General features: G+C 38.3%; 1 protein-coding gene across 1 annotated transcript in view; it reads right to left on the bottom strand.

The window, feature by feature from the left end:
• Positions 1-25,000, bottom strand: part of PIEZO1 (piezo type mechanosensitive ion channel component 1) — a 3,550,337-nt gene that overhangs the window by 801,736 nt on the left and 2,723,601 nt on the right. The window contains exon 31 of the mRNA XM_044081575.1: positions 15,985-16,044. Within this exon, the coding sequence (XP_043937510.1) occupies positions 15,985-16,044 (60 nt within the window). The remainder of the gene's footprint in view (positions 1-15,984; positions 16,045-25,000) is intronic.

Raw genomic sequence — 25,000 nt, 5'->3', positions numbered from 1 at the left:
AAAACCTTTACAAAAATAAGTAGCTCAGACCTTCTTTGATCATAGGCAAACTGTGCCTATGGTGTCAGAATGCAACAGTGTAGACAAGAGCCCTAGAATAACAATTTTCAGTGCACTACAGATTACAGAAATTATGCTAAATGCAGGCCAAGTGGCTAGAACATCTACAACTGGTGGCTGTGGCATATCCACAGTGAAAGAAAGAGTGCCCCTGACTCTCAGAGCATGAATCTATGGTGTTCTAGTCTGACGTAGGGTTACCACCTGTCCCACTTTGCGAGGGACAGTCCCCCTCTTTGGGCAGTGGGGTCTTGCAAAAAAAATGATAAAAATGGTAAATGTCCTGAGATTTTAGGACAAAATTCTTTCCTATATTTTATGTAATAGTTGCATACAACAGTTATTCTGTATATGAAACACCTAAATATTATAAGAAACAGAATAAACAACTAAAGTGCTACTAGAATAAGCTTTTATTTAGGCAAAGAAGTGAAGTTCTGTCATTTGTACTGGCCGTGGGTAGGTTTTGGCTTGCAAAATCTGACGTTTGTACCAAAAATGTCCCACTTTGAGCATTTGAAAAGGTGACAACCCTAGTCTGAGGTCTTCACTATTAAGCCTCTTCCTGAGTCTAGTAGCTACTGAGGGCTCTTCTGTTCTGAGTCATGGTCTCTTGGTGAAGTCAGGACACTTATTTGGCTTCTTCCTCTCTTCAAATTCCAGGTGGTGAAGTCAGTGCAAAAGGCAGCTAGGAAATTCTGTCTGGTTAGATAAAGGGCAGGAACTGGGAGGGATCCGGTGGAAGAGCAGCTAACCAACTACCTGAGAGAGGGGGTGGTGCCATATGGACTGAGGTGGGGTTAGATGATGTAAGACGCTGAATTAATCAGTATATGGGTGTAGGCTGTCAGTCAAGCTAGGAGGTTAGTGTTTGAGAACCCTTTTCTCAATCCTAACGAAATTAAAACCCAAGTCTCAAAGAGTAGTAAAATACATTTCTGTAGACCACTTACCCAAGTAAGACCTTCCTGACACTTTGAAAAAACTCTGTAAAGATACGCAAGTTGTCTAAATATGGGAAAAAAGAGGGTTATAACAGGTACAAACACTTTGTGAACACCAATGGAGCACTGGATAGCCCAAAGGGTAAGGCAGAGAACTGATAACGCGATCAGGCACACAACCTTAAGAAATACCTAAAATCTGGACAAATAGGAACGTGATGATATACATCTTCTAAATATAAGGTTACTAGAAAACTCAAATGAGTAAGAAGGGGCAATGGGTTGTAAAGTTAAAGCATTCTGAATCTGGGCACCATGATTGAGGAAAGAAAGATCCAGAACTGGTCTCCAGAAATTTTCATTCATTAGCACGAAAAACATTCCTGAATAAAAAACATTTCCCCAGATGGGAAGGAGGAATAACTTCTATTACCCAACAATACAGCATATAATTTACAACAGGAAGAAAGAGAAGGTTCATTCTGGCAGATGTGGAGGAATGCCTTGTAAAGACAAATTTCCTCTCACTGTCATTTGTATCCTAGAATTATATTTAGTATCCATTTGTCTCAAACAATCTGTTGCCAAAGAGAGAAATGCAGACTCAAACTTTCTGGATAAGGGACTGCTAGGGTGGGAAGCGGGGAGGACGGTAACTTTGCAGCCATTTTGCCTTGTCTGACTATTCTTTGTTTGGGGGGAGGGTCTTGTTTTCTTTTTATAACCTCCTTGGAATTTTTTTAATGTCTGCCTACCAGCATTCTGCTGAGATGTTTTATTTTGTTTCTTGCCAAAACTGGACATAGGAGAGGAAAATACCTTGGAAAATTTAGAGAAGGCGGACTAGAAAAATCTCACTAAACTTTTTGATAACTTCTGCAACACAGGGTGCAAAAACTAAATCTCTACCCATTTTTGACATCATCTGGCAGGTTCTGAGAATGCACCCAATCAATCCTCCTCAAAACAATACCAGTGGCAACAGCCCTGGAAGCAGTATCCAAAGAGTCATAAAACACACTTCAAACAATGAGCAGTGACAATAAAATGAACTACACAAAGCAGGTTTTTCCTCACAAGAGGAAAATGCAGCCAAAACATTCCTCATACTTTCAAAATAAGTCAGTACAATCTTTAACATATGAGCCTGACAATTCAAACTTCTAAAAATCAAAGTTGCAGAAGCACAGACTTTTTCCCAAATGTATCAATAGCTTTACCATCCAAGTCAGAAGGAGGAATAAAATTTAAAAAATGCTTAACAGTAGCTGGACCGAGTACAGCTATAGCTCCTTTTGAGGTCTGAGGCTAGTGTATACAACTTTAAAAGATTCAGGAACTTTGTACATTGCATCTGTTTTCTTAGGATAACAGGCTGGATGTCTGGGAAACCACAGGCAGTAATAAATACATTAGCAGCACCACACAATGGAAAATCCAAAATGCAAATAAAATCACCAGCTAGTCTTCCAACAGCAAAATTTTAATAAAACAAATGCTTTGATGTCTCGACTCTTAGAAGCCTTCAAGGAGTATAACATTCTCAAATCTCAACCTGCCTAAAATACATGCTTCAATCACATAATAAAACAATTTACTCTAATCACATCACAACTTAATTTATAAAATTAAATAAAACACCTCCAATTAACTTCATTATTCAACCCTTTTAGGTGACATAGTATCAAATTTTAAAATACAAGTTGATTCTTTTAGCAATAATTTATTTTTAAGATCAATTTCATCATTGTATACTTTAATTTGTTCTAAAACAGTACCTTTAAGACCATCACTATTGCCTGCATGTCTCATATTAAAATGGTACGCTATAGCAATTTCCTTTTTATTTCTAGCTATATCTCTAACATGTTCTAACAATCTGGTCTTAAAAGATATTTTGGTTTCACCTATATAATATTTTTTGCATGGACATCTGAGGGCATACAGAATGCCCTCAGAACGGCAGCAAAAGCTATCTTTCACTTCAAAAATATGCCCATTAATCTGTCTGAAGCTTTAAAGAATAAAACTACATGCTTTACATTTACCACAAGCACTAGTACCCAAGCTCTTTAAACTTCTCTGTATACTCTGCATAGGAAATGTCATTTTTGACTTAACCAATAAGTCTTTTAAATTTCTCCCTCTTCTGTAAGACATCACAGGGACCCCCAATTTTTGCACAAACATGTCACTCACTCACTGATGACTCTCATATGTCCAGTAGCCAACCAGCACTTTTTCAAGTATAGTGCTAAAACCACTGTATATTGTAGTGAAATATACACTTTTTTCGAACATGAATTTCCTCCTGACTGTTTTCCCCTAATGTCACAAATATATTCTTTTCAGAATTTTTTTCAACAGCCTTCCAACATTTCTTGATCAAAACCTCTACTTTTAAACATACTTATAGTGTTCTTCATTACCCTTACATAATCGGCTTCATTATTACATAATATATATATACGTACAAACTCTCCAAAAGGAATGGAGCTAATAGTATGGGAAGAATGGCAGCTTTCTGCCCTTACAAATTGTACTCCATTTTCAGATTTCCTATGAACTTTAGTGTAGACTTTTGTAATATTGCTGCCATCCAAAATTACATACAGAAAAGAACAGTGTTTTCCCACCTGCAATCAATCAAATGCTAATCCAAATCTATTATTACCCAACATTCTAATAAATCCTTCTATTTCATCTTCACCCCCTTTACGCAAAAAATAATCAAATCATCTATAAACCTATTGTATGAAATGACATGTTTATGAAAAAATTTGCTTCTATACACATACTCATTTTCAAATAAGCCCATGCTGAGGTTGGCATAGGAAGGGGCAAAAGATGCTCCCATTGCTGCATCTTTCTTCTGTCTAAACAATTCCCCCCCCAAAAACAAAATAATTATTTTTTAGACAAAAGTCCAATAATTCTAAGAAATTCAGTCGTTGGACTTTCCCCCAGGAAGAATTTGACTGCTTCCAACTCAAACTGATGACTACTACAGGTATAAAGGCTTGTAACATCTAATGTTATCCAGTACGTGTCTTGATCCAATTGTACTGTTTGAATTTTATTGAGGAAATCAAATACATCCTGTATATACGCAGGCAACAACTGCACTTACGGTAATAAGTAAAAATGCAAAAACTGACCTATTTTATATAAGAAATATTCCCTCCCGGACACAATGGGGCTCACCCAGGGGGGATTAGTTAATGATTTATGGATCTTGGGGAGACGGTAAAAATGTGCCATTTTACATCCTGACACCCCAAACTTATTCTTTGCATCTTTATTAGAAAATTAACCTAGTCTCCCACCTTTTTCTATAAGATCCACATATTTTTTCATCGCTTCAGTATACATAACTATCTCAACTTTTTCATATGTATTTTTATCATTCAAATGCTTGTTGCACATATTAATATACTGATCCATATTCATAACAACCAACTTGTTGCCAGGTTTAAAAATAATATCCTGCTTACTACTTAATAATTTGAGCATTTTCCACTCTTCTTTAGTTAGATTAAACTCATTATTTGCAAATTCATTAAACTCTTTCTCTAGCGCAAATTGTACCATAGTGTAAAAATGCTGAATTCCTTCATGCAAGAACGGAGGCAGAAAACTACTTTTACATATTACCTTACTAGTATCTGAAAATGTATATGCATTCACTTCCAAATCTGAAAGACATGAATAGAAACTTTCATTCTGTGACTCATTAGAACACATGCTGTGATTCAAAGCTGATTCAATAGTAAAATCTGTATTTTCAAAAAAATGTTTCAGATGTAACTTTCTAATGAATCTAAACAAATCAATCAATTTCATGCAGTCTAGGTATTACTGTTGGCACAAATGTAAGCCCACAGTTTAATACAGCATATTCAACATTATTAAAAGTGTAGCCAGACAAATTGACCACATAACTTTCACAGTCATTTGTAAACAGCACATTACCATTTACCTTTTTTAACATGTTTTTGTTGCTGTCCATCCCTAGTTCAATCAGAGTATACTCCTCTTGGACGTTTACCTCCCTGGGGACCTCCTTTTGGGTCATGTAACTGTTGATGCCCTCGAAATGTCCAAATTGTTCTCTTTGTTGTCCATTCGGGAGGCGGGGAAAGTCCTCATTTTGTTCAGAACCCATCTCTCCTCATGAAATGGCACCATCCAAGTTGGAAAATTAAGTATTTGACTGTCAATCAACTTCTTGTATGCCCACCTGGAAGCGAACACGCTTTACAGTTCTTTTACGTTCAGCTCTAGACAGAAAAACTCTTCCTGTGTCATAATCTCGAAGGTCACAAATTAATTTACCCTTCTTTCTATTTATACTTTCCTCAAAAGTCTTAAGTTTATTGTTAATTTCACCCAAAAACTTGTCAAGAATATCAAGGCTTACATTTGAGTTCAGGGAAAAACAGGTTTCTTTTATTTGTTCCCTCAACTCGCTTTGTTTTAACCTATCTCTTTCCACTAATATACTGATCCATTCCATGGTGCATTTGTGGGCAGAAACCACCCACTGCTGATGGAACACTTTATCAGCTGTGTTTTACAGATCAAACGGCAAGGAAGGATCCTTATACGCTCGCAAACCGCAAGGGGACACATCTAGTTCAATGTATCTCTGCAAACTCTGGATATTTAAAAACACAGCCATTTCTTTAAATAGCAGCTTTTCAAGCTCATCACACAAGGTTTTACTTTCAGTAGATAGTGTAGATGTAATTTTACAGCCAACAGCCGAAAACAGGTTATTACACCTTTTATTTCGACCTTCCTCAAGTTTTCTCCACACATTTGGCACATTAGATATATCATTTGAAGCAGTCACACTACCTTGTCCATTAAGTATATTGGAAGCATTGCCAGATACATTACAGCTCTCTCCCAGTTGAAAGAAACTCGCCAAAGATTTTTGACTTCCTTCTCCACTACACTCACGAAATAAACGCGGCAGGTCTGTGTTGGGATCACTAGCCATCACAACAAAGATGAAATTAGCAGCACCATGCAATGGAAAATCCAAAATACGAATAAAACCACCAGCTAGTCTTCCAACAGCAAAATTCTAATAAAACAAATGCTCTGACGTCTCGACTCTTACAAGCCTTCAAGGAGTATAACATTTTCAAATCACAACCTGCCTAAATCACATAATTAAACAATTTACTCTAATCACATCACAATTTAATTAATTTATAAAATTAAATAAAACATCTCCAATTAACTTAATTATTCAACCCTTTAGGTGACATAGTATCAAATTTTAAAATATAATTAATTCTTTCATCAATAATTTATTTTTAAGATCAATTTCATCATTGTATACTTTAATTTGTTCTAAAACAGTACCTTTAAGACCATCACTATTGCCTGCATGTCTCATATTAAAATGGTACGCTATAGCACTTTCCTTTTTATTTCTAGCTACTATCTCTAACATGTTCTAACAATCTGGTCTTAAAAGATCTTTTGGTTTCATCTATATAATATTTTTTGCATGGACATCTGAGGGCATAAACAATGCCCACAGAACGGCAGCAAAAACTATCCGTCACTTCAAAAATATGCCCATTAATCTGTCTAAAGCTTTGAAGAATAAAACTGCATGTTTTACATTTACCACAAGCACTTGTACCCAAGCTCTTTAAACTTCTCTGTATACTCTAAACAGGAAATGTTATTTTTGACTTAACCAATAAGTCTTTTAAATTTCTCCCCCTCTTCTGTAAGACATCACAGGGACCCCCAATTTTTGCACAAACATGTCACTCAGACTCTCAATATATGTCCAGTAGCCAACCAACACTTTAAGTATAGTGCTAAAACCACTGTATGTTGTAGTGAAATACATATCATTTTTTTGTCCAAACACTTTTTTTGAACATGAATTTCCTCCTGACTGTTTTCCCCTAGAGTCACAAATACATTCTTATAAGAACTTTTTCCAACAGCCTTCCAACATTTCTTGATCAAAACCTCCACTTTTAAACATACTTATAGGGTTCTTCATTTCCCTTACATAATCGGCTTCATTAATACATAATCTATATATACGTACAAACTCTCCAAGAGAATGTTATACTCCTTGAAGTCTTGTAAGAGACGAGACGTCAGAGCATTTGCTTTATTAAAATTTTGCTATGTGATAAATACATTCTCCAGTGCTGATATCACTGAGGAGATGAATGAGGATTCAAGAAATTTCAGTTGTAGCAAATTATAAAATTATTTGAAAGACTGAAAAACCTCTATGTTCTCTCACTGAAAACAATGGTTTATTCTGGAAACACTCTCAGATAAACAGAATCCCTCACAAGGGCTTTCAGATAACCACAGTCACATCAGAATCTGAATCAGAAACTCAAGGAAAAAAAGACTGCATTTGTCCCTTCACATTCCCTACAGATTCCAAATCTCAAACCTCCTCAGGGAAAGAAGAATTCCTTTTTCTTTTACAAAAGACACATTATAAGAAGGGTAAATAGTCTGCACATAATTATGAGCCAAGCTCAATAAATTATTCTTATTCAGTAAAATTGTAACAACTGAATCTAAATGTTTAGTTTTCTGCCTCTTTTTGACAGGAAAGATGGGAAAAGCAGACCTGGTATTGCCAACATCAGTTTCCCAGGGATGAGCACGGTATTCTGGCTAAACAGGGGCATAATCCCTGCTCCTTCTCCCATAAATGAAAAGACGGTCTCTCTTTGCCCAGTGAGGTAACTAACACCATAGAGGTTGTGGCTAACCCTGGTCTATAGTATCTGTATGAACACCAGTGGTATTTGGAGAAGATGATGAGTGGTCTGAGGAACCAGCTTTGGCCACAACGGAGTCTACAACCTGCAGCTGTGGCAAATTACCAGCCTACTGTGATGGCAAAGGCTGCTACGTTAACTTTTTTTTGTGGCTAGAAGAAGGTCTGATAAAAGGACTGGTAGTATGCTCCACGGTCAAGCCAAAAAAGGTGCTTGGTTTCTGGGAAAGTTTAGTAGCAACAATCAGTAAAACATGAAAGTAGCAAAAAATTTACTTTTACCAAAAAAAAAAAAAAAAAAAAACCCAGAATAAAAACACTTTAAACACATTCCCCAGCCTCAAAAAATAAAATAAAATAGAGTTTCTCCAGAGAAAAAGTTTACAACATTTTACCACAAAAGTAAAAAAATGCACTTCCATTTAAAAGTCAAACAAGTCAACACAGTCAAGAAAAACACCTTTTCTAGCTTAAAAGTATTTTGTTTTAGCAAAAAGCCTTGTTTAAACAACTTAATAAAATAATATGAAAGTTTTTTCCCCCAAAGATGAGCTTAGGCTACTGCAGCAGTGATCAATATGAAGAACATCAGTGGAAACAGACAGTAATCACCACCCATGATATTGTGTGTGCAGGGTATGGTTGCTGGCAAACTGATCAATTCAATGTTTTGTGCATCACATTCAATTTATCATTAATATTCAGATGGCATATAATAAGGTATTGGCCTATAAAGCTGGAAATAACCAAATATACTTCGTGACCACAAAGTGTTTACACCAAAAACTTGAAACTCATCAAAATTGCATTTTCCATTTGCTTCAAGGTACAGCAACCTAAAATGTGGTTGAGCTGGGCAAAACCCTCCACATGGAAAAAACTCTTTCAGGGTTTTGTCAGTTTCAAGAGCTCAGACCCTTTCACACTATAGTCTAATCAACACAGAATCCTATAATCACAACTAATTCCCACTAAATCTGTGACAGCGTATGTCACTTAACCTTTTTTAACATTCACGTTAACTATGAAAAGGAGTTAACTGTATTTTATGTGTCCTTCTTCTAGTACCCACTGAATGATTTGCCTCATAAGTGGAGCTTAATGTAAGCATTACTACAAATTTCGAAGGAACATATTTATTTCCCAAAAAAATGGCAGCAAGGTTAATAAAGTACTTTTCCCTTTAAATAAAAAGTTGTTTATTTACCCTTCTTTTTTGAAAATGATGATTTTGTTCAAAAAAATATGATTTTTGTTCAATTACCTATTTGCCGAAATTTATAGTTACCAAAAATCTTTATTTTAGGTTGTGAAATGGATGAAAGGAACTTCAAAGTTCTTGAACTTGGCCTTAAACATGTGCTAGTCAACAAACGTCATGGCATACTTACAGATTTAATGTGTTTTGTTTGAACATAACAAATCAGCAAGTGAAGAGAAGAGATAGCAATCAGCATCTAATGCTTTCAACCAGCACAACTCAAAGTACTGGGACATATTCTGCTTCTGTGGCAAACATCTTACAAAGTGCTGTGGTACATTTACTCCTCAGCTGAAACAGTACTTCACAATCTGTACAGCTATCAATGAGCAACTTTTGGTAAAGGCATTTTCACCCTTTCCCCATCCACCTATAAATCAGGGTACCGTAAAGGATCAAAGCACCAAAAGAGTGGAACAAACAGAAGAAAGAACCTATCATCAGGTTGCAGGAACTGGCTAGTTGAATGCCAGTGGCAAAAACATATGCTAACTTTACACTCTCAGTCTGGGAAAATACCAAACTCCACACCAACATGAACCTTTATGTGGAACACATATTTTACAAAAGGTTTTGGATGATGTTTTTTAGGTTATGCAGAGGAACAGTTGACAAATTACGTTTGTTGACTTTATAGAACATAGTACTTTTTTTTTTTTTTTACTTCTCAAATGCAGTTACTCCAATGAAATTATAAACGTTCTTGAAGTAAATATAACCAGCAAACCTAATAGGCTTAACATAAATCTATACAAAAAATGGGAGTAATAATGCATACTTACACAGAAATAGTAAGCATCCTAAATCAATGTTTAAAAGTATACCATGGGGGGTGGTAAATTATATGTACCAGTAGATGAATCATAATTCAGTATGGGACAATTTGGATGTTAATGGTAAATTACTTTATTAATAGATGTTATCCAACACACCTATTACCTAAAAGTAAACACAAAAAAGTGCACTATATCGTTAATGTTGGGAGACCACACTTTGGAGACAGACCAGTGGGAAATACTAGAACAAAAAAAACAATGATCTGCATAAAAAGATGGGTGTAGGTGGCATTGTTGGGAGACCTAATTTCCCAAAAAGGGTAGCATACTACTGAAATAAATAGTGTAAAATGTGATAAAAAAAGACGTTTTGTACTCACCATAATGTTCCATGTTTGATGTCCATCTCGCCTTCATTCTTTACTGGTTGGGTTTGGAACCGATTATCGGTTCTGACTCGGCCTATACAAAAGCTCGAGGACTTCCACCGGCTCGTGGCTGTATCCCATCATGCTTTGGGAAGATTACCCAGATCTTGTTTGTAGATATTAGACCTACTATCCAAAAAAAAAAAACTATTTACATGTGTAAAACAGAATAAAGAAGAGAGTCAGAGAACATTATATCCCAATCTGAACCACTCGGTCCTCCAGGAACGAAAGGCTGGGGGAAGGAGGATGGGACGTAAGAGTGAAGGTCAGATGGACAACAAACATAGAATGTTATGGTGAGTACATAACGTCTTTATGTTATGTTGTCCTATCTCACCTTCATTCTTTACTGGTTGGGACAGTGTCCCTAGCACCATCTTTCTTGGGTGGCTCAAGGGAAAATAGTCTTCAGAACAGTGTACCCAAAGGAGGCCCTGTTCTTGGAGGCCAAATCCACTTTGTAATGAGTGATAAAGGCATGAGGCTTTACTCAAGTTGCTGCTGCACAAATAGAATCCAAAAGTAGCCTCGCCTGAAAGGCAGATGAGGTTGCTTTAGCCCTTGGAGAGTGACCTTTTACCTTTCCTGGAAGTTCTCCATTTTGAGATTTGTAAGTGAAGGTAATACAATCTGTAAGCTATTTTGAAAGTGTGACCTTTGATATAGGGGCACCTTTCTGTTTGTCTGAAAATGATCCAAATAACTGGTCTGAATTCCTGAAGTCCTTTGCTGTATTTAGATAGAAAAGGAATTGTCTATGCACATCTAGCTGGTGTATTTTATACTCTGCCCTGTTGCGAAAAATGGGGGGGGGAACTGGTAAGTCAATGCATTGATTCAAATTGGATTCTGAGCACACTCTGGGTAGGAAGAAAGGGTTTATTTGCAGAGAAACGCTATCCTTGTGAAACATCATGTAAGGGGGCCGTATTGACAATGCTTGAAGTTCTGATACCCATCTAGCAGACGTGATAGCTACCAGAAAGGTTGTCTTCCACGTTAAAAACTTTAGGTAACAGGATGATGCAGGTTCAAAGGGGGGAAGGATCAGACTGGATAACACAAAGTTTAGGTCCCATGGCACTGGGGGCTCTTTGACCGGAGGCCTGAGTAAAAAGGTACCCTTCAGGAAGGCTTTGCAAAGCTTGTGGGGCATGATTTTTAGTCCCATTTCTCCGATATGGTAGTTTGATATGACCACTAGTTGAACTTGAATAATAGCCGCGGCTACACCCTCATTAAAAAGCTTTGCCAAAAAGTCTAATACAGATGCTATAGGGACAGTGAAAGGATCAATGTGGTCGTTGAAAGCCCAACGGGAAAATCTTTTCCATTTGCTTGAATGTAATTTCCTGGTTGAAGCTTTATGAGATGAAATCAAAATATGTTTCACAGCAGGAGAAATGTTCAGCAACCTGAGAGCAAAAGACACTGAAGAAAACAAGCTCTTTCCATATCTGTCCATCGTGCGAGACTCCTTTAGGAAATCCTGATCCGAAGGCACAACGATGAACTTATTTGGCCTCCTAGGAACAGGTTCCACTGAGTCTGGAGAGTCCCACACCTTCAGACTGACATTCATTAGCTGGTCGAAAGGCAGAGACACCTAAAAAGTGGAAGGGCAAGACCCGAAAGCCTCCATGTATACAGACTCATCTTCAGAAGGGGTGATGGGCTTACAGCCACCACTCTAAAGATTTCAAGGATGTCTGCAAAGGACACATCCTCACAGGGTGAATGTGGGGACCCTTCTGACTCATCGAGGTCCATATCTGAAGTGATGGACTCCGCTGGGGAGTCTAAATGCTTCCTCTTGAATAATCTCTTCTAAGGGTCCTCTTTGGAGGGGTATTCCGGAGAGGTTTCGGAAGAGAGAGGTTCACCCAATGGGGCATCCTGAGGCTTTGGGTCTCCACACCTGTGTGGATGTGATGGTACTGAGACAGACACTAGCGCTATAGGGGGAAGAGCACCTGAAACTGAAAGGGGAGCTATCTGTGGTGACAGCACTCTCATCAGCTCGAAAGCCCCCCAGCCCTGATCTGAGGAAACCTCTGGCTCCGAAGAACTGGAAGGCCTCCCTGGAACCAAGGCAGTGGGCTCTGAGGCCGATGTAAGAGCCAAGCTCACCCGTACCAAAGCCCCGAGAGGCAAGTTCGGATCGGACAGCTGTCTGACCTGACTCTCCTTAGTGGACCCGACCAGAGAGTGTCGGCTCCTAAACTCCTCAAATTCCAATGGAACTGAGGAAGTCGGAGCAGTAGTAAGGCCTGAAGATCCTGGTGCAGGTCTCGGCACCGCCAGTTCCACTACGATCGGATCCAGGCACTCTGACTCCGAAGTCCCAGATCGGTTCGGAGGAGGAATCAATGAAGGGGAGGTAGACTTTGTTGGCTCCAAATCCCTCTGGGTTGGAGTTAACAGTATCTTGTCCAGCACCGGTGTCACACTATAAGATCCACATCATCTTCTGAGAGGCTCCTGGAGGATCAAGAGGAAAGGGTAGGAGATCTCACCAGCTGCAGCAACGAAGATCTAAGATTTGGGGAGACCAGTTCCAAAACAGGGGACTGGCTCTGAAATTGAAACTCTGTCGGCTCAGAAATCACAATAGGAGCTGAGGAGGAAGATTTTTCGGGCTCAAAAGCCTTCAGGTCCTAGGATGAATCTTTCGCAATTTTTTTAGTCGGTTCTGAATGAGGAACAAAGGAAGATGCTCTCTTGCCCGACTTCTCAGACCTGAAAGACGGGGATTTCTGCTTTTTTAAGGTACTCTGAGTCTCTTCTAAAGCCTCTGTGAAAGGAGTCTTTAATAGGCCTTTTACTATTAATTTGTTTTCTTTCTTTCCATCAACACCCAGGAGCTAAAAGCATGACAGAAAGAACATGATTCCTGAAAATGAACTGCACCTAGACAATAAACACAACTGGTATGTCCATCAGTTAATGACATTTTCTGACTACATTTGTCACATTTTTTAAATCCTGAAGGTTTAGACTCTTTAGGATCTTTCGACATTTTTGAATAATAACAGTATCAATACACGATCAACACTAACGAACTATACTAAGAGAAAAAATTATTATTTTTTTTTAAACAAGCAATAGAACAACCACACAACAGTAAGACAAGGTTTTTACTATGCAACGGGACAAGGAGGGGCAGTTCTCTAAATAAAATGAACTGGCCCCTAACCAGAGTAGAGAAAAAGAAAGGAGGAGGAAGGCCCTCTAAGTTAAACAGGCTAAAGGGAGCCCTCTAACTTAAATGAGTAACCAAATCAAAAGAAAGGATTTTTATCTCCAAGCTCTCTAACTTAAATGAGCTTGGACAGCCGAGACAGAGAGAGAGAGAAGAAAACAGGCCTAGAGGTTGAAACGACGGCCACAAGAAAAAAACAGCCAACAACAAAGCAAGCACTCTAACTAGCAAAGAATTAACTATTAATATTCTAAATGCTTAAACAATAAAAAGGGACAATTTTGATAATTTTAAAGAATTAGTTAAAGAAAAAAGTTTCCACTTAGAGCCTGAATGGGATGCATCCAATCTTGTTTAGGGGCAAACGAGACCTGGGTAATCTTCCCAAAGCATGATGGGATATGCTTACAGCCACAACTGGGTGGAATTTCTTGAGCTTTTGTATAGGCAGAGTCAGAAGTGATAATCAGTTCCAAACCCAACCAGTAAAGAATGAAGGAGAGACAGGACAACATAACATTGCATATTTTTCTATTACCTATAACAAACATTACCATGGATATTATAAAGTGCAACTGGTCAATTATCAGGAGTTCAAGTGAGATAAAGAACCTTGTTAGTGCTAACTTAAAACAGCAATTATGCTATAAAAAACATACCTTTGGCTAAGTCACTCACTCACCGTTAACACTAAGGGTACACAAACCTTGCTGTTCATGTCATGCACATTTTGCATATACGTCTGTGAAAATGGTTAAGTTTCAACATCCTGTAACAGGCAGAATGTTTACTTTAAATGTATATGTAAGTTGCACTGCAAGGAATGGAATTTATTTATGCATATTCAGCCATATGCATAAAATGTTCTACTTTCTATGATAGGAAATCAAACTGCAGAGTGAAAGACATGATTCACATATATAGATTCATAGGAGGTTACTGGACTATTGACCTGAGGGTCAATAAACCTAGCCTATTACACCCATTATATTTCAAAAGAAAAAGTCTAGTCAATGCCTAAGATTTTATTAGTAATGACTGTCCATGTCCAAGAGGGATATGGGAGCTATTCTCAGCAAGAATTTGCGGTTTACCATCCATTCATCTGGGCTCCTTTTGAACACTGTCATAGAGGTGCACTGCTTAACGTGAATTGGTAAGCCTATTCCAGAGAAGTGGCAACCATAGTGAGATGAATTTCTCTCTTCAGCTTGTCCTACTTAAACTGCAGGCCAGATTTAGATCATTGGGGCAGGTAATTCTAGTCCCATTTGACTTACGGATGTGCAGCATCTTCATCAGGTTGGGGTCAGAGGTTGGGGTAAGCCAGGCACAAGTCTCCCCTAAGCAGCCTATATGCTGCTTAGTACAGTGACAAAGACTTCAGCTTGTCCATGTAAGGGATGTGCTGAAGACCCTGGATGATTTTAGTTAAAAATCTCTGGGGTCTCTCCAGTTGCTTCAGGTGCCTGGTACTATACATACCCAAAGGGGGCGATGTAGTCAATTATGGGGTTGATAAGGGATGAGTATGGGGGAGTTATAACCTCTCTTGTTCTTGAGGCTATGCCTTTGTTAATCAAATGTGTGATGTAAAATCCCTTTCTTACTACAGTGGACACATGGTGGTCAAAGTTTACAACCTATCTCCTCTTATTTTAAATGTTACAGTACATAATACAACTGGCAACTACAAAATGATACACGCATTCTAGTGGCAACCACTTCTTTGTGTTTAAAATTAAAACATATTATTCTAGAATACAGATGATTATCTAAGTGTCTTGTCTTAAACGTTTTAGACAAAAATGTCAAACCACTACAAGAGATACAGCCCTCTATTGGAAAGGTTAAATCATGGTGAAAATGGCCATCACAATTTCACAAATTGCAACAATTTCCTAAATATTCAGGCTCTGGAAGAAAATGGTAGAAATGGACTTTGATCAGCATGACAAACATAAAAGCTAACAAAAACAAATACATCGTGTTTTTAAAACTTTAGCCTAAAACAAATGTATACTTCTGGACAAATGTAGAACTTTCACATTTTTTACATGTTATGTCAGAAAACTTAACATTAAAAATGTAAAAGTTCACATTACAATTCAAAATGCAACTATTTACTGATTTTAAAAATAGTGACACAGGTTAAGCACCCATTACAACTAACTGACTGTCCCAAAATTATTCAAGGAAAACATTTCATTAGGCTATGCCAATTCCTTCTTGAAGATATGGCCTTTTATGGAAAGAAATCAACTTTAGCAAAAACTACTTAGTATCAGGGACATTCATTTCTAGTGCATGATCAGTAGTAAAAGGATTAAAGCATGGCAAGCTGGTTACTGGCACATAACTAAGTGAATTGGGGTTACTGGCACAGAACTAAATGAATTCGCTATATAGTGAGAACAAAGATTAACATGTCCAGTAAGAAATTAATAGCACCACACATCTGTACAAGATGGGTCCTACATCTTTAATCAGCTTAACAGTAAACCATCTCTGAAAATGTTAGCCTACCTGGTTCATGTTCTGCTTCATCGGAGAGCACTTCCAAGGATTCTTTGCTTTCTCCCTCACCTGAAATTATACAGATGATTGTTAAAACTCTTAAGACATCAACATTAGACACAAGTTCCACATTGGAACAAAGTACAGGTCTGTTAGTAAACTTAGTGTAATAGCAGATGTTCATATAATCACTGCTGCAGTAGCCTTAGCCAGCTGGACAGCTTCCAAAGTTTCAGGGCACCTTCCACACATCAAAACTGTAAGGCAGCTTGAGCTGAACTGACTAAAAGAAAAGTCTGGGTGCCAAGCCCTTCAGAACTTATCTGCCAACAGAGAAAGGGAGGCTGAGCCCTGAAAGAACAATTCCAGGAACAAAAAATAAATAAATAAATGTCAAAGTCCAAAACAATGAACCAGGCCACCAGAAGCATTCAAACCACATTGACTTATTAAATAGTCAGTATTCAATGGTATAAAAATATAAATGGCCACACCCTGGCATAATAAACACAACAAAACATAAGGAAGGGGAGTAGAGGGAGGGAGCGTTACTGAGTAGTGAACATATGCACATCTACTGTTATGGTAAGTTTATTTACACAACCGTACTAAGCTTATCATATTGGTCACTGCTGCAGTAGTCTTAGCTATATGGACAGATTAACCAAGATTACTACATTTGGGAGGTAGAAGGAGAAGAGTCCAGGAGCTCTGGAGAAAGATTTAAGCTTATAGTACTTGTAAAAGTATGTACAGAGGAGCAATTAGCAGCTTCTAGAATACTTTAGAAACCAACCTTTTCCAAAAAAACACAGATGAATCCAAGGGCCTGTTAGAGTGGGTCTTGACCCTGTCTGGGATAGTTTTTATTATGGTAAGTATAAAAAAAATAATAGCATTAGACAAAAATTTGAAAATAGTCTGTTTTGACATAATTGTCCCTTCTTCTTACCTTCACAACAAATTAACATGATCTACATATCTGAAAGATTTAGTTTTGTCAAGATAGTACCAGAGTTGTATGTGGACATCCAAGGTATGGAATGCCCCTTTTCTCCCTCATTTTTAGGTTCAGGGAAGAAAACAGGGTCGATGGATAGTTTGACTTAAAGTAAACTTGAACACTACTTTAATGCTTAAAGAATGATTAGTTCTCAAAGGAACCCTGTCCCTGTGACCAGACACTCTTCTTGCTGGGATCAGAGCAATCAGTACAACTGTTTTGTGCATTAAGAACTTCAAGTTTGTGCATTAAGAACTTCAAGTCAGTCAGGTAAGCTGGTTCAAATGGAGCAAGTGTTAACTTCTCTAACACAAAATTAAGATCCCAAGGAGGTGGCACCGGTTTACTTGGAAGTCTCGTGTGCAAAACCTCTTTTAAAAACATTCTGACATAAGACTGCATTGAAAGAGGAGGCTCCATGGGCAGACATGCTGAAATGGCCGATAAGTGAACCTTGACAGAGAAATAAGAAAGGCCATAGGATAACAACTCACACAAACATTGAGAGACCAAATGACAACTAGCCCTGAATAGGTGCGGGTTATGTTACAGGTGGCGCCGCCTAGAAAACCTTTTCTGTTTGCTAATATGGGTCCCTATCAGTTGATCAAGTTTTCAGAAACTCGAACTCCATATGGTCAAGACCATATGATCGAGTTTTTAAAAACTCAAAGCTTTCAAATGGAGACTGTGGTACATCGAGAATCTGGAAATGTACCCTTTTCCATACTGTACCCTTTTCCATACTGTAGTGCGATGTCTGAGTTGGTATATTTAATTTTCCAAGGGTGTGGTATATACAGACCCCCTCATGGGGTGCAGGGGGATTTGCCCCTTGCAAAAACATAAAAAAGGTAGAGTTTTGCATTTCTTTTCTTTTTTTTTTTTTGGTGTTCGAGTTTTCATACACTCGATCATATGTTCTCTTCGATATTTTTTTTGAGTTTCCAAAAAGTCGATCATCTGACAGACCGGCTAATATATGATTTCCTTTTAGCAGGATTTCTTGGCTCCATTGGTACCCACTGCACATACTCAGTAAACATCTGTCTAAAAGGAATTAAAACCCTATCATCCAGGCCATCAACTGAAGTTGATTGATGTCGGGGTGTATCAAACATTCCTGTTCTTATGCGAGTAGATCCAGTCTGTGAGGAAGCCTGTGGCAATTGCCCCTGGCCATATTCAAAACAAGGGAGAACCACGGTTACCTGAGCCAGAACTGAGGGACCACAATTACATTCAGGTATTCCTTTAGAATCTTCAGAAGGACCCTGGATATTAGTGGAAAGGATGGAAAATATACAGGAACATTTCTGTCCAAGGAAAAGAAAAAGCATCTGTCTTCCCGGCTATCTTCCAGGGAGTCCTGGAACAGAATCTTGCCAGTTGATTGTTCAGAGAGGAGGTAAAGAGGTCTTCTTGAGGAAATCCCCACAGATGGATCAAATCTTGGAAGACCCCCTCATCTACCTTCCATTCCTATGTGTCTGCCCTGGTCCTGCTCAGCTCGTCTGACACACAGTTTTCTTTTGATGAAAAGTAGGATGCCTTTATAGTGTGATTATGCTGTAGAGCTATATCCCAAGCTAACCTGGCTAGTCTGCAAAAGGGATAAGACCTGGATCCCCCCCCGCCCAAAAAAAAGCTTGTTGATGCACCAGATTATTATAGTACTGTCTTTAACAACCAAGGTCGATTTAGAGAGTTCAGTGTCTTAATCAGGGCAAGCATCTCTTTGATAGTTATGTGATTGCATCTGTCCTTGGTGTCCCACACACCCTGAACTTTAATCCCTCCTAAAACTGCTCCACAAGCAAGGTCCAATGCATATGTGGTGACTTGACTGCTATTGTGGAACATGGAGGAAAAGGGAAGATTAGGCCTTGAGGATATCTGCTGTCCCAACAAATGATTTCTCTTCTGACAAACCCAAGGACTGGGATTTGAAAAGATACAAAGTGTTAGTGCTGGGACCAGAGAGACTTCTGATACTACTGTATCTTTCTCATGTGGAGTCTTGCCTGGGGTATCATGAGAATCATAGAAAGCATGGGACCTAAAATCCTGAGGTATTCCCTTACAATGACTGAAGTTTGAGTAGAAAACCGTAGAAACAGATCTGTGTGTAGATCTAATTTTCTATGGAAGAAAAGCTCTTTAAACGGAGGTGTCTAGCTGAAATCCCAGAAACAAAATTGTGTGAGAAGCAGTCATGAAAGACCTTTGAATGTTCTCTTGGAATCCAAACTTGTGTAACAGATCTTTTACCAAACAGAAATTCCCAGTACTTTGAAAAAAGACTCTGTAAAGATAAGCAAGTCATCTAAATATGGAAAAATGTGGATACACTGTAGCCTGCAATGAGTTATGACTGCAGCTACACACTTAGTGAAAACTCTTGGTGCAGTGGATAGTCCAAAAGGCAAGGCAGAGAACTGAATGTGACCCAGGCACACAACATCTTAAGAAATGCCTATGTCTGGATGAATAAGGATGTTGATGTGCATCTTTTAAATCTAGTGTTAGCAGAAATGTGAAAGAGGAAGAACTGGAAAAAAGGCTGTGAAGTGACATTATTTTGAATCTGGGCACTATCACAAAAAGGTTTAGGAAAGAAAGATCAAGAACTTGCCTCCAAAGTATTTTCTTTTTAATTTCAACACTAAGAACATTGTTGAATAAAAACCCTTCCACACACAAAAAGAAGGAATTGATTTTATCAGTCCTTGGGACAGCATGTGATGAAGAACTGGAGGAACAAAACAGCCTGATCTGCAGGATGAAGAATGACCCCCCCAGAAATGAGGACCCCCCTCGTCTTCTATAACCTTGATGAATGAGCTTCAGAACCCATTCGTCTGACGCTCGCATTTGCCAAACAGAAAATGGAGATTCAGACTTTCTGGAGGAAAAAAGGGACCAGGGCTGGATGGGGTCACGAGGTCTCTTGAATAGTCATTCAGAACTGTTAAACTGTCCTTGGTTTAGGGAGGTTCATGGATTTTTTTTAGAACTTCCCTTGTTATTTCTTCTTAAACATCTGTTTACCTGTATTTTGATGAGATTGTTTATTCTGTTTTTCTGCCAAAATTGGACGAGGAGTTAAAGAATCCCTTAGAAAACTTGCAAAAGGAAGGCTGAAAAATCTTAGAAATTCCCTGGATCCCCTTACCCCTTTCATCACACTGTTTGATCACCTCTGCAGCAGAGCAGCCAAAACCTAAATCTATATCCAAAGGGAAATAACTTAAAATCTCACTTTAACATAATCTGGGATGTTCTGAGAATGTAGCAATGAGTACTGACTTGTGCAGTAAAAGAAACTAAATTATTTAAAGCTAATTTTTCTTCAGAAGAAGAAACTGCAGATAAAACATTCTTCACACTTTCACAATTAGTCAGAATAAACTTTAAGATATGAGCTGGACAACTCAAAATTCTAAAAATCAATGCTGCAGAAGTATATACATTTTTCCCATACTTATCAATAATTTTGCCATCCTTATCAAAAACAGTAGTGGGATCAACCAAAGCTACAGTTGATTGGTAAGTATGGAAATGATGTAAAAAAACCTAAAAGAATAGAAACGGTTCAGCCAACAGAAAACCAAAAGGGTTGTTACTAAGCTTAGGGAGCCAATAACAATGAAAATAACCAGAGATCCTGCAGATGCAAGTATTTTGGAAATTTTATTGAAATCTATATAAAGCAGAGAAACGTGGAAATAAAGAAAAAATGTACAAATGGAAATGTTTAAGGAAGAATTAAATATGCCAACATTAAAAGCAGAAGAGGCTGAATTATTAACCGTTAGGACAAGAGGAGATGAGATAAAAATGATTTATAACCAATCTACAGGAAAGTCTCCAAGAACAGATGGTATTCCTGTTGAAGTTTGGAAGCTAGGAAGGAAAAAAGTGAAAGATCTGGAAGCTTTTCTATAACAGTATTTTAAAAGGAGGAGAAGCACCAACATCCTGGAAGAAAGCTGTGGTGGCTGTTGTACCTAAAGATGGTAAAGACCCATCAGATCCAGCTTTATAAAGGCCCATTTCAATTCTAAACCACAATTATAAAGTATTTAGGTCTATAACAACTAAAAAAAGCAAGGGTGATGCCAAAATTGAAAGATATGGATCAATATGCTTTTGTAGAGGGAAGGCAAACATTTGACAACATTAATAGGACCACAATGATCCAGACGGAAGTAGAATGTAAGAAAATACCACTGTTGTTGCTGAGTCTTGATGCAGAGAAAGCATTCAAGAGAGTAAGCTGGGATTTTATGTGTTGGGCAATGGAAGCATTTGGATTCCCTGACAATATATAATACAGTTAATTAGAAGGATATATGAGGGATCAGAGGTGAAAATTAAAACTGGGGAGAGAGGTCTTCTCTGATAAGTTCTGTTTGAAAAGAAGAACCAGTCAGGGGGTGTCCTCTTTCCACTTTGTTATTTGCATTACATTTAGAACCACTGGCAAAGAAAATAAGGGACTCAGAAATTCAAGACACCCAATGGTGCGAAACTTGGCTCTAGATTACTGTCACTGTCAAAGTGACACCCTAACCTCATGCGCAAAAATGGGAAAAGGGGTTCTTGGATGGATGCTTAGATGGAATGGGTATGGTAATCAATAAACATTGGCTTTATTTGTAGATGATATTATTTTGTGCATAATAAAATCAGAAAAAGACATTTCAGTGAAACATTCTGAGATAGTTTCAAGTCTTTTTGGGATACAAAATTAATGAAGATTAAAGGCAATAGACATAAACTATGTATTGACACACAATTTGGTTCAGCAATACTCATACCTATGCAGATATGATAAAATTAAATACTTAGGAGTATGGGTTAACAAGGATTATGTTATGGCAGCTAAGGATATGTTGGAAAAGATAATACAAAAACTGAGACAATGGAAGATCTGTTTTATGGATATGAATATAGCAAGATACAAGCAGTGAAAATGTTTTTAGTCCATTTAGTTTTACACACAGTTGTGCAGCAGTGATCAAACATTTACTAGTGCATGATACGGCATGCTGTAATAAAAAAAAGACCATTAGCAGGACAGAAACCACATACCTAGATGTTTAGGGTGCAGGTACTACATCTATCTTACAATCTTTATTTTTTCAGTATACCTTTTTCCAGATTAAGTTAAGTGATTGCTTAAACAAACAATAAAAATGTCTGACACCTGGCATACCTATAACGTAAGCATCCAGAAGTGTATTACTGGGATTCCCACCACCCCACACCAACAACAGGTACTAGCTCATCTGTCTAGATTGGCAACTTAAAGGCTTTAGCAAAATACTCAGGTGATCAGAATCCAGACTAATGAGAAGTTCTATCCTACCTCTGGTCCAGCTTTTTGCCTTTTACTGCAGAGGCAGACATCAGTGATGTGTAGCAAATAATGCAAGGAGATTGGGCTGCTTCACAGTCCTTGATGCTCCAGAGTTTATATTTATTTTATGCCTTCACTAAAGGTCAGCATTACCCAAACAACTGTGACCTGGCCTTTCAGCAAAAGACAAATGTCATGTTTCTATGCTGTATGCATGACCTCACTATCTATGTCATTTTCTCAGGAGAAGAAGCACAATATGAGGATTACGTATTTATCATTGCACAATACACGTTATTCTGTGCATTACTTAATGTTTGAAAAACAGCTCCATAACAATTTTCTGAAGTTGCATATGCACCAACAACAAGGTGTAATTCCTGCTCCTCCTTCAGGTATCGGTGCACAGACATGCTTGTTCATACTAATGTCATGCCACCTGCTTATACAGTCTGCCTTCAGTAACTCAATGTTTTACTGGTGTGCAGTGTACTCTTCAGTCTGCAAAGTACACATCTAATCTGTGTGTGTTAATTGTATTTTAAAAATAGGTGCACAGACATTGAATTAAAGCAAAGTTATAGATGTGTCAGCTATAAGTCATGGTAAAAAAAAAAAAAAGCAATGTCTTTCGGCTTTTCCTGGTTAGGGGTCGCCACAGCTGATCACCAGTCTGCAGATTGCTTGGCAGTGGTGTTTTTACGGTGTTGAGTTGCCAGCCTGGCGCCCAACCTTCACAGAAGGCACACATACGCACACGCACCTACCTGCATGTCTTTGAAATTCACTCAACCCCAGGGAGGACATGCAGACTCTGCAGAGAAGGAGCCCCAGCCGAGAATCTAACAGGAGAACATCTTGCTGTGAGGTGACAATGCTAACCGCTGAACCACTGCAGCTGACGTCAGCTATAAGCTATGGTACACTGTTTTTTTTTTTTTTTTTTTTTTTCTAGTGACACTACTATACTATACAGGTTGCTCTTGGAAATGTCATATCTTCTGAATACACAGTTTGATTAAGAAACTAATTTTTTTATCTAACAATACAGATAATGTGAGATGTTAAAATATTTTTACTTCACTGAAAGACATACTACTCCTCCACACATCCTCATACTTTTTCACATTTTCTTTTTTACTGTGTCTTTTTACCTCTGTGCCGCACCGAGTTTGACTTAATCACCCACCCCCCACGCACACCAGTCATTCTGCCATTAGTAAGTGAAGTGGGTGAGAAATGTCAGCAGGGGCTTTCACACAGGCAAACATTAGGGTTATCTGGGTCTTTGGCAGCATTCCAGTAATAATGACCTTTGAGAATTGGTCATAACCATGCTTCCTAGGCATGAAAAATGCAAACCATTTCACTGTAGGGCCATCACTATTCTCCCTCTGTTTGCTACTGCATGGTCCTGTGTGACCATAACTGAAAATTACTGCATGGGCAGCTTGGTGCACCCCACCCCCTTCCCAAACACACACAGGCACCAGGAATTGCCTCTCTGCATTGCTGCCCCTTCTCTGAGGGATTGTGGCATTGGGTGATCTTGATCTATCAAAGCAAAAAAAGAAAACAAGCCATTTAATGAAAAAAAAGCTTTCAGATAAGAATCCTTCATCAGTGTTACAATACTTAGAATGAATATGCAACCTATATACAATTCCAAATAAAATCACGATACCACCCACCCTATTAAATAACGACAACAACACTTTTGCATCAAACTCAACACAGGTTTTTATAAATGTGCAATTATAAAAAAACAAATATAAATAAAATTGAAAAATTTATATATATATATATATATATATATATATATATATATACACACACACACAGACACACGCACATATTTAAACTAGGTATAAATCCCTATATGTCTGTGTCACAAGATGGGTTGCCAACTGGCTCAGTGACAGAACCCACACTGTGAAAGTAGCAAACTCCAAATCCGACTTCAGACCAGTGACAAGTGAAGTACCACAGGATTCAGTCCTGGGTCCTTTTCCTGTTTGGTATCTACTTCTCTGAGTTACAAGCTAACACAAATGTCTTTGGCTAACGAAGTTCGCAGATGACTGCAAACTAGGAGCTATAACCGAAACTCCTAATGATGTGGACATCCTACAAAAGGACCTCACTGAGACAGATGCCTGGTGTCAAAGCCATGGCCTCAAGCTCAATGTCAAATAGTGCACTGTCATCCCTTTTGGTAAAAACTCTGTACCCATGAACTACCACATAGGCTGTAGTCTACTTAACACCGAAAATCTGATAAGAGACCTTGGGACACAGGTGGACAGTAGTCTCTCCTTTGATAATCACAACGCCACACTAGTCAAGAAATCCTTCTACATGGCACACTTCATCACAAAGGTTTCTTATCCAGGGAAAAAAGAGGTAATTGTTCCCTGCTACTCATCACTCATTAGACTCATTATAGAGTACAATGTCCCTTTTGGTATGTACCTCACAAGACATCTACAACAACTGGAAAGGCCGCAGAAATACCTCACAAAGAGGATTATCAGCCTCAAACAGATGCCCTACGCAAACTGTTTCAAAAAACTCCAGCATTACTCCGTCGCATAATGCCTACTCAGAGGCGATCTCTGCCTAACATGGAAAACTATGTCAAACACAGAGCTATTGGA

Source organism: Protopterus annectens, chromosome 8.part1, assembly GCF_019279795.1.
Source record: "Protopterus annectens isolate FY-2018-M chromosome 8.part1, PAN1.0, whole genome shotgun sequence".
In the NCBI taxonomy this organism is placed as follows: Eukaryota; Metazoa; Chordata; order Ceratodontiformes; family Protopteridae; genus Protopterus; species Protopterus annectens.
This window is presented reverse-complemented; position numbering and strand designations above follow the sequence as displayed.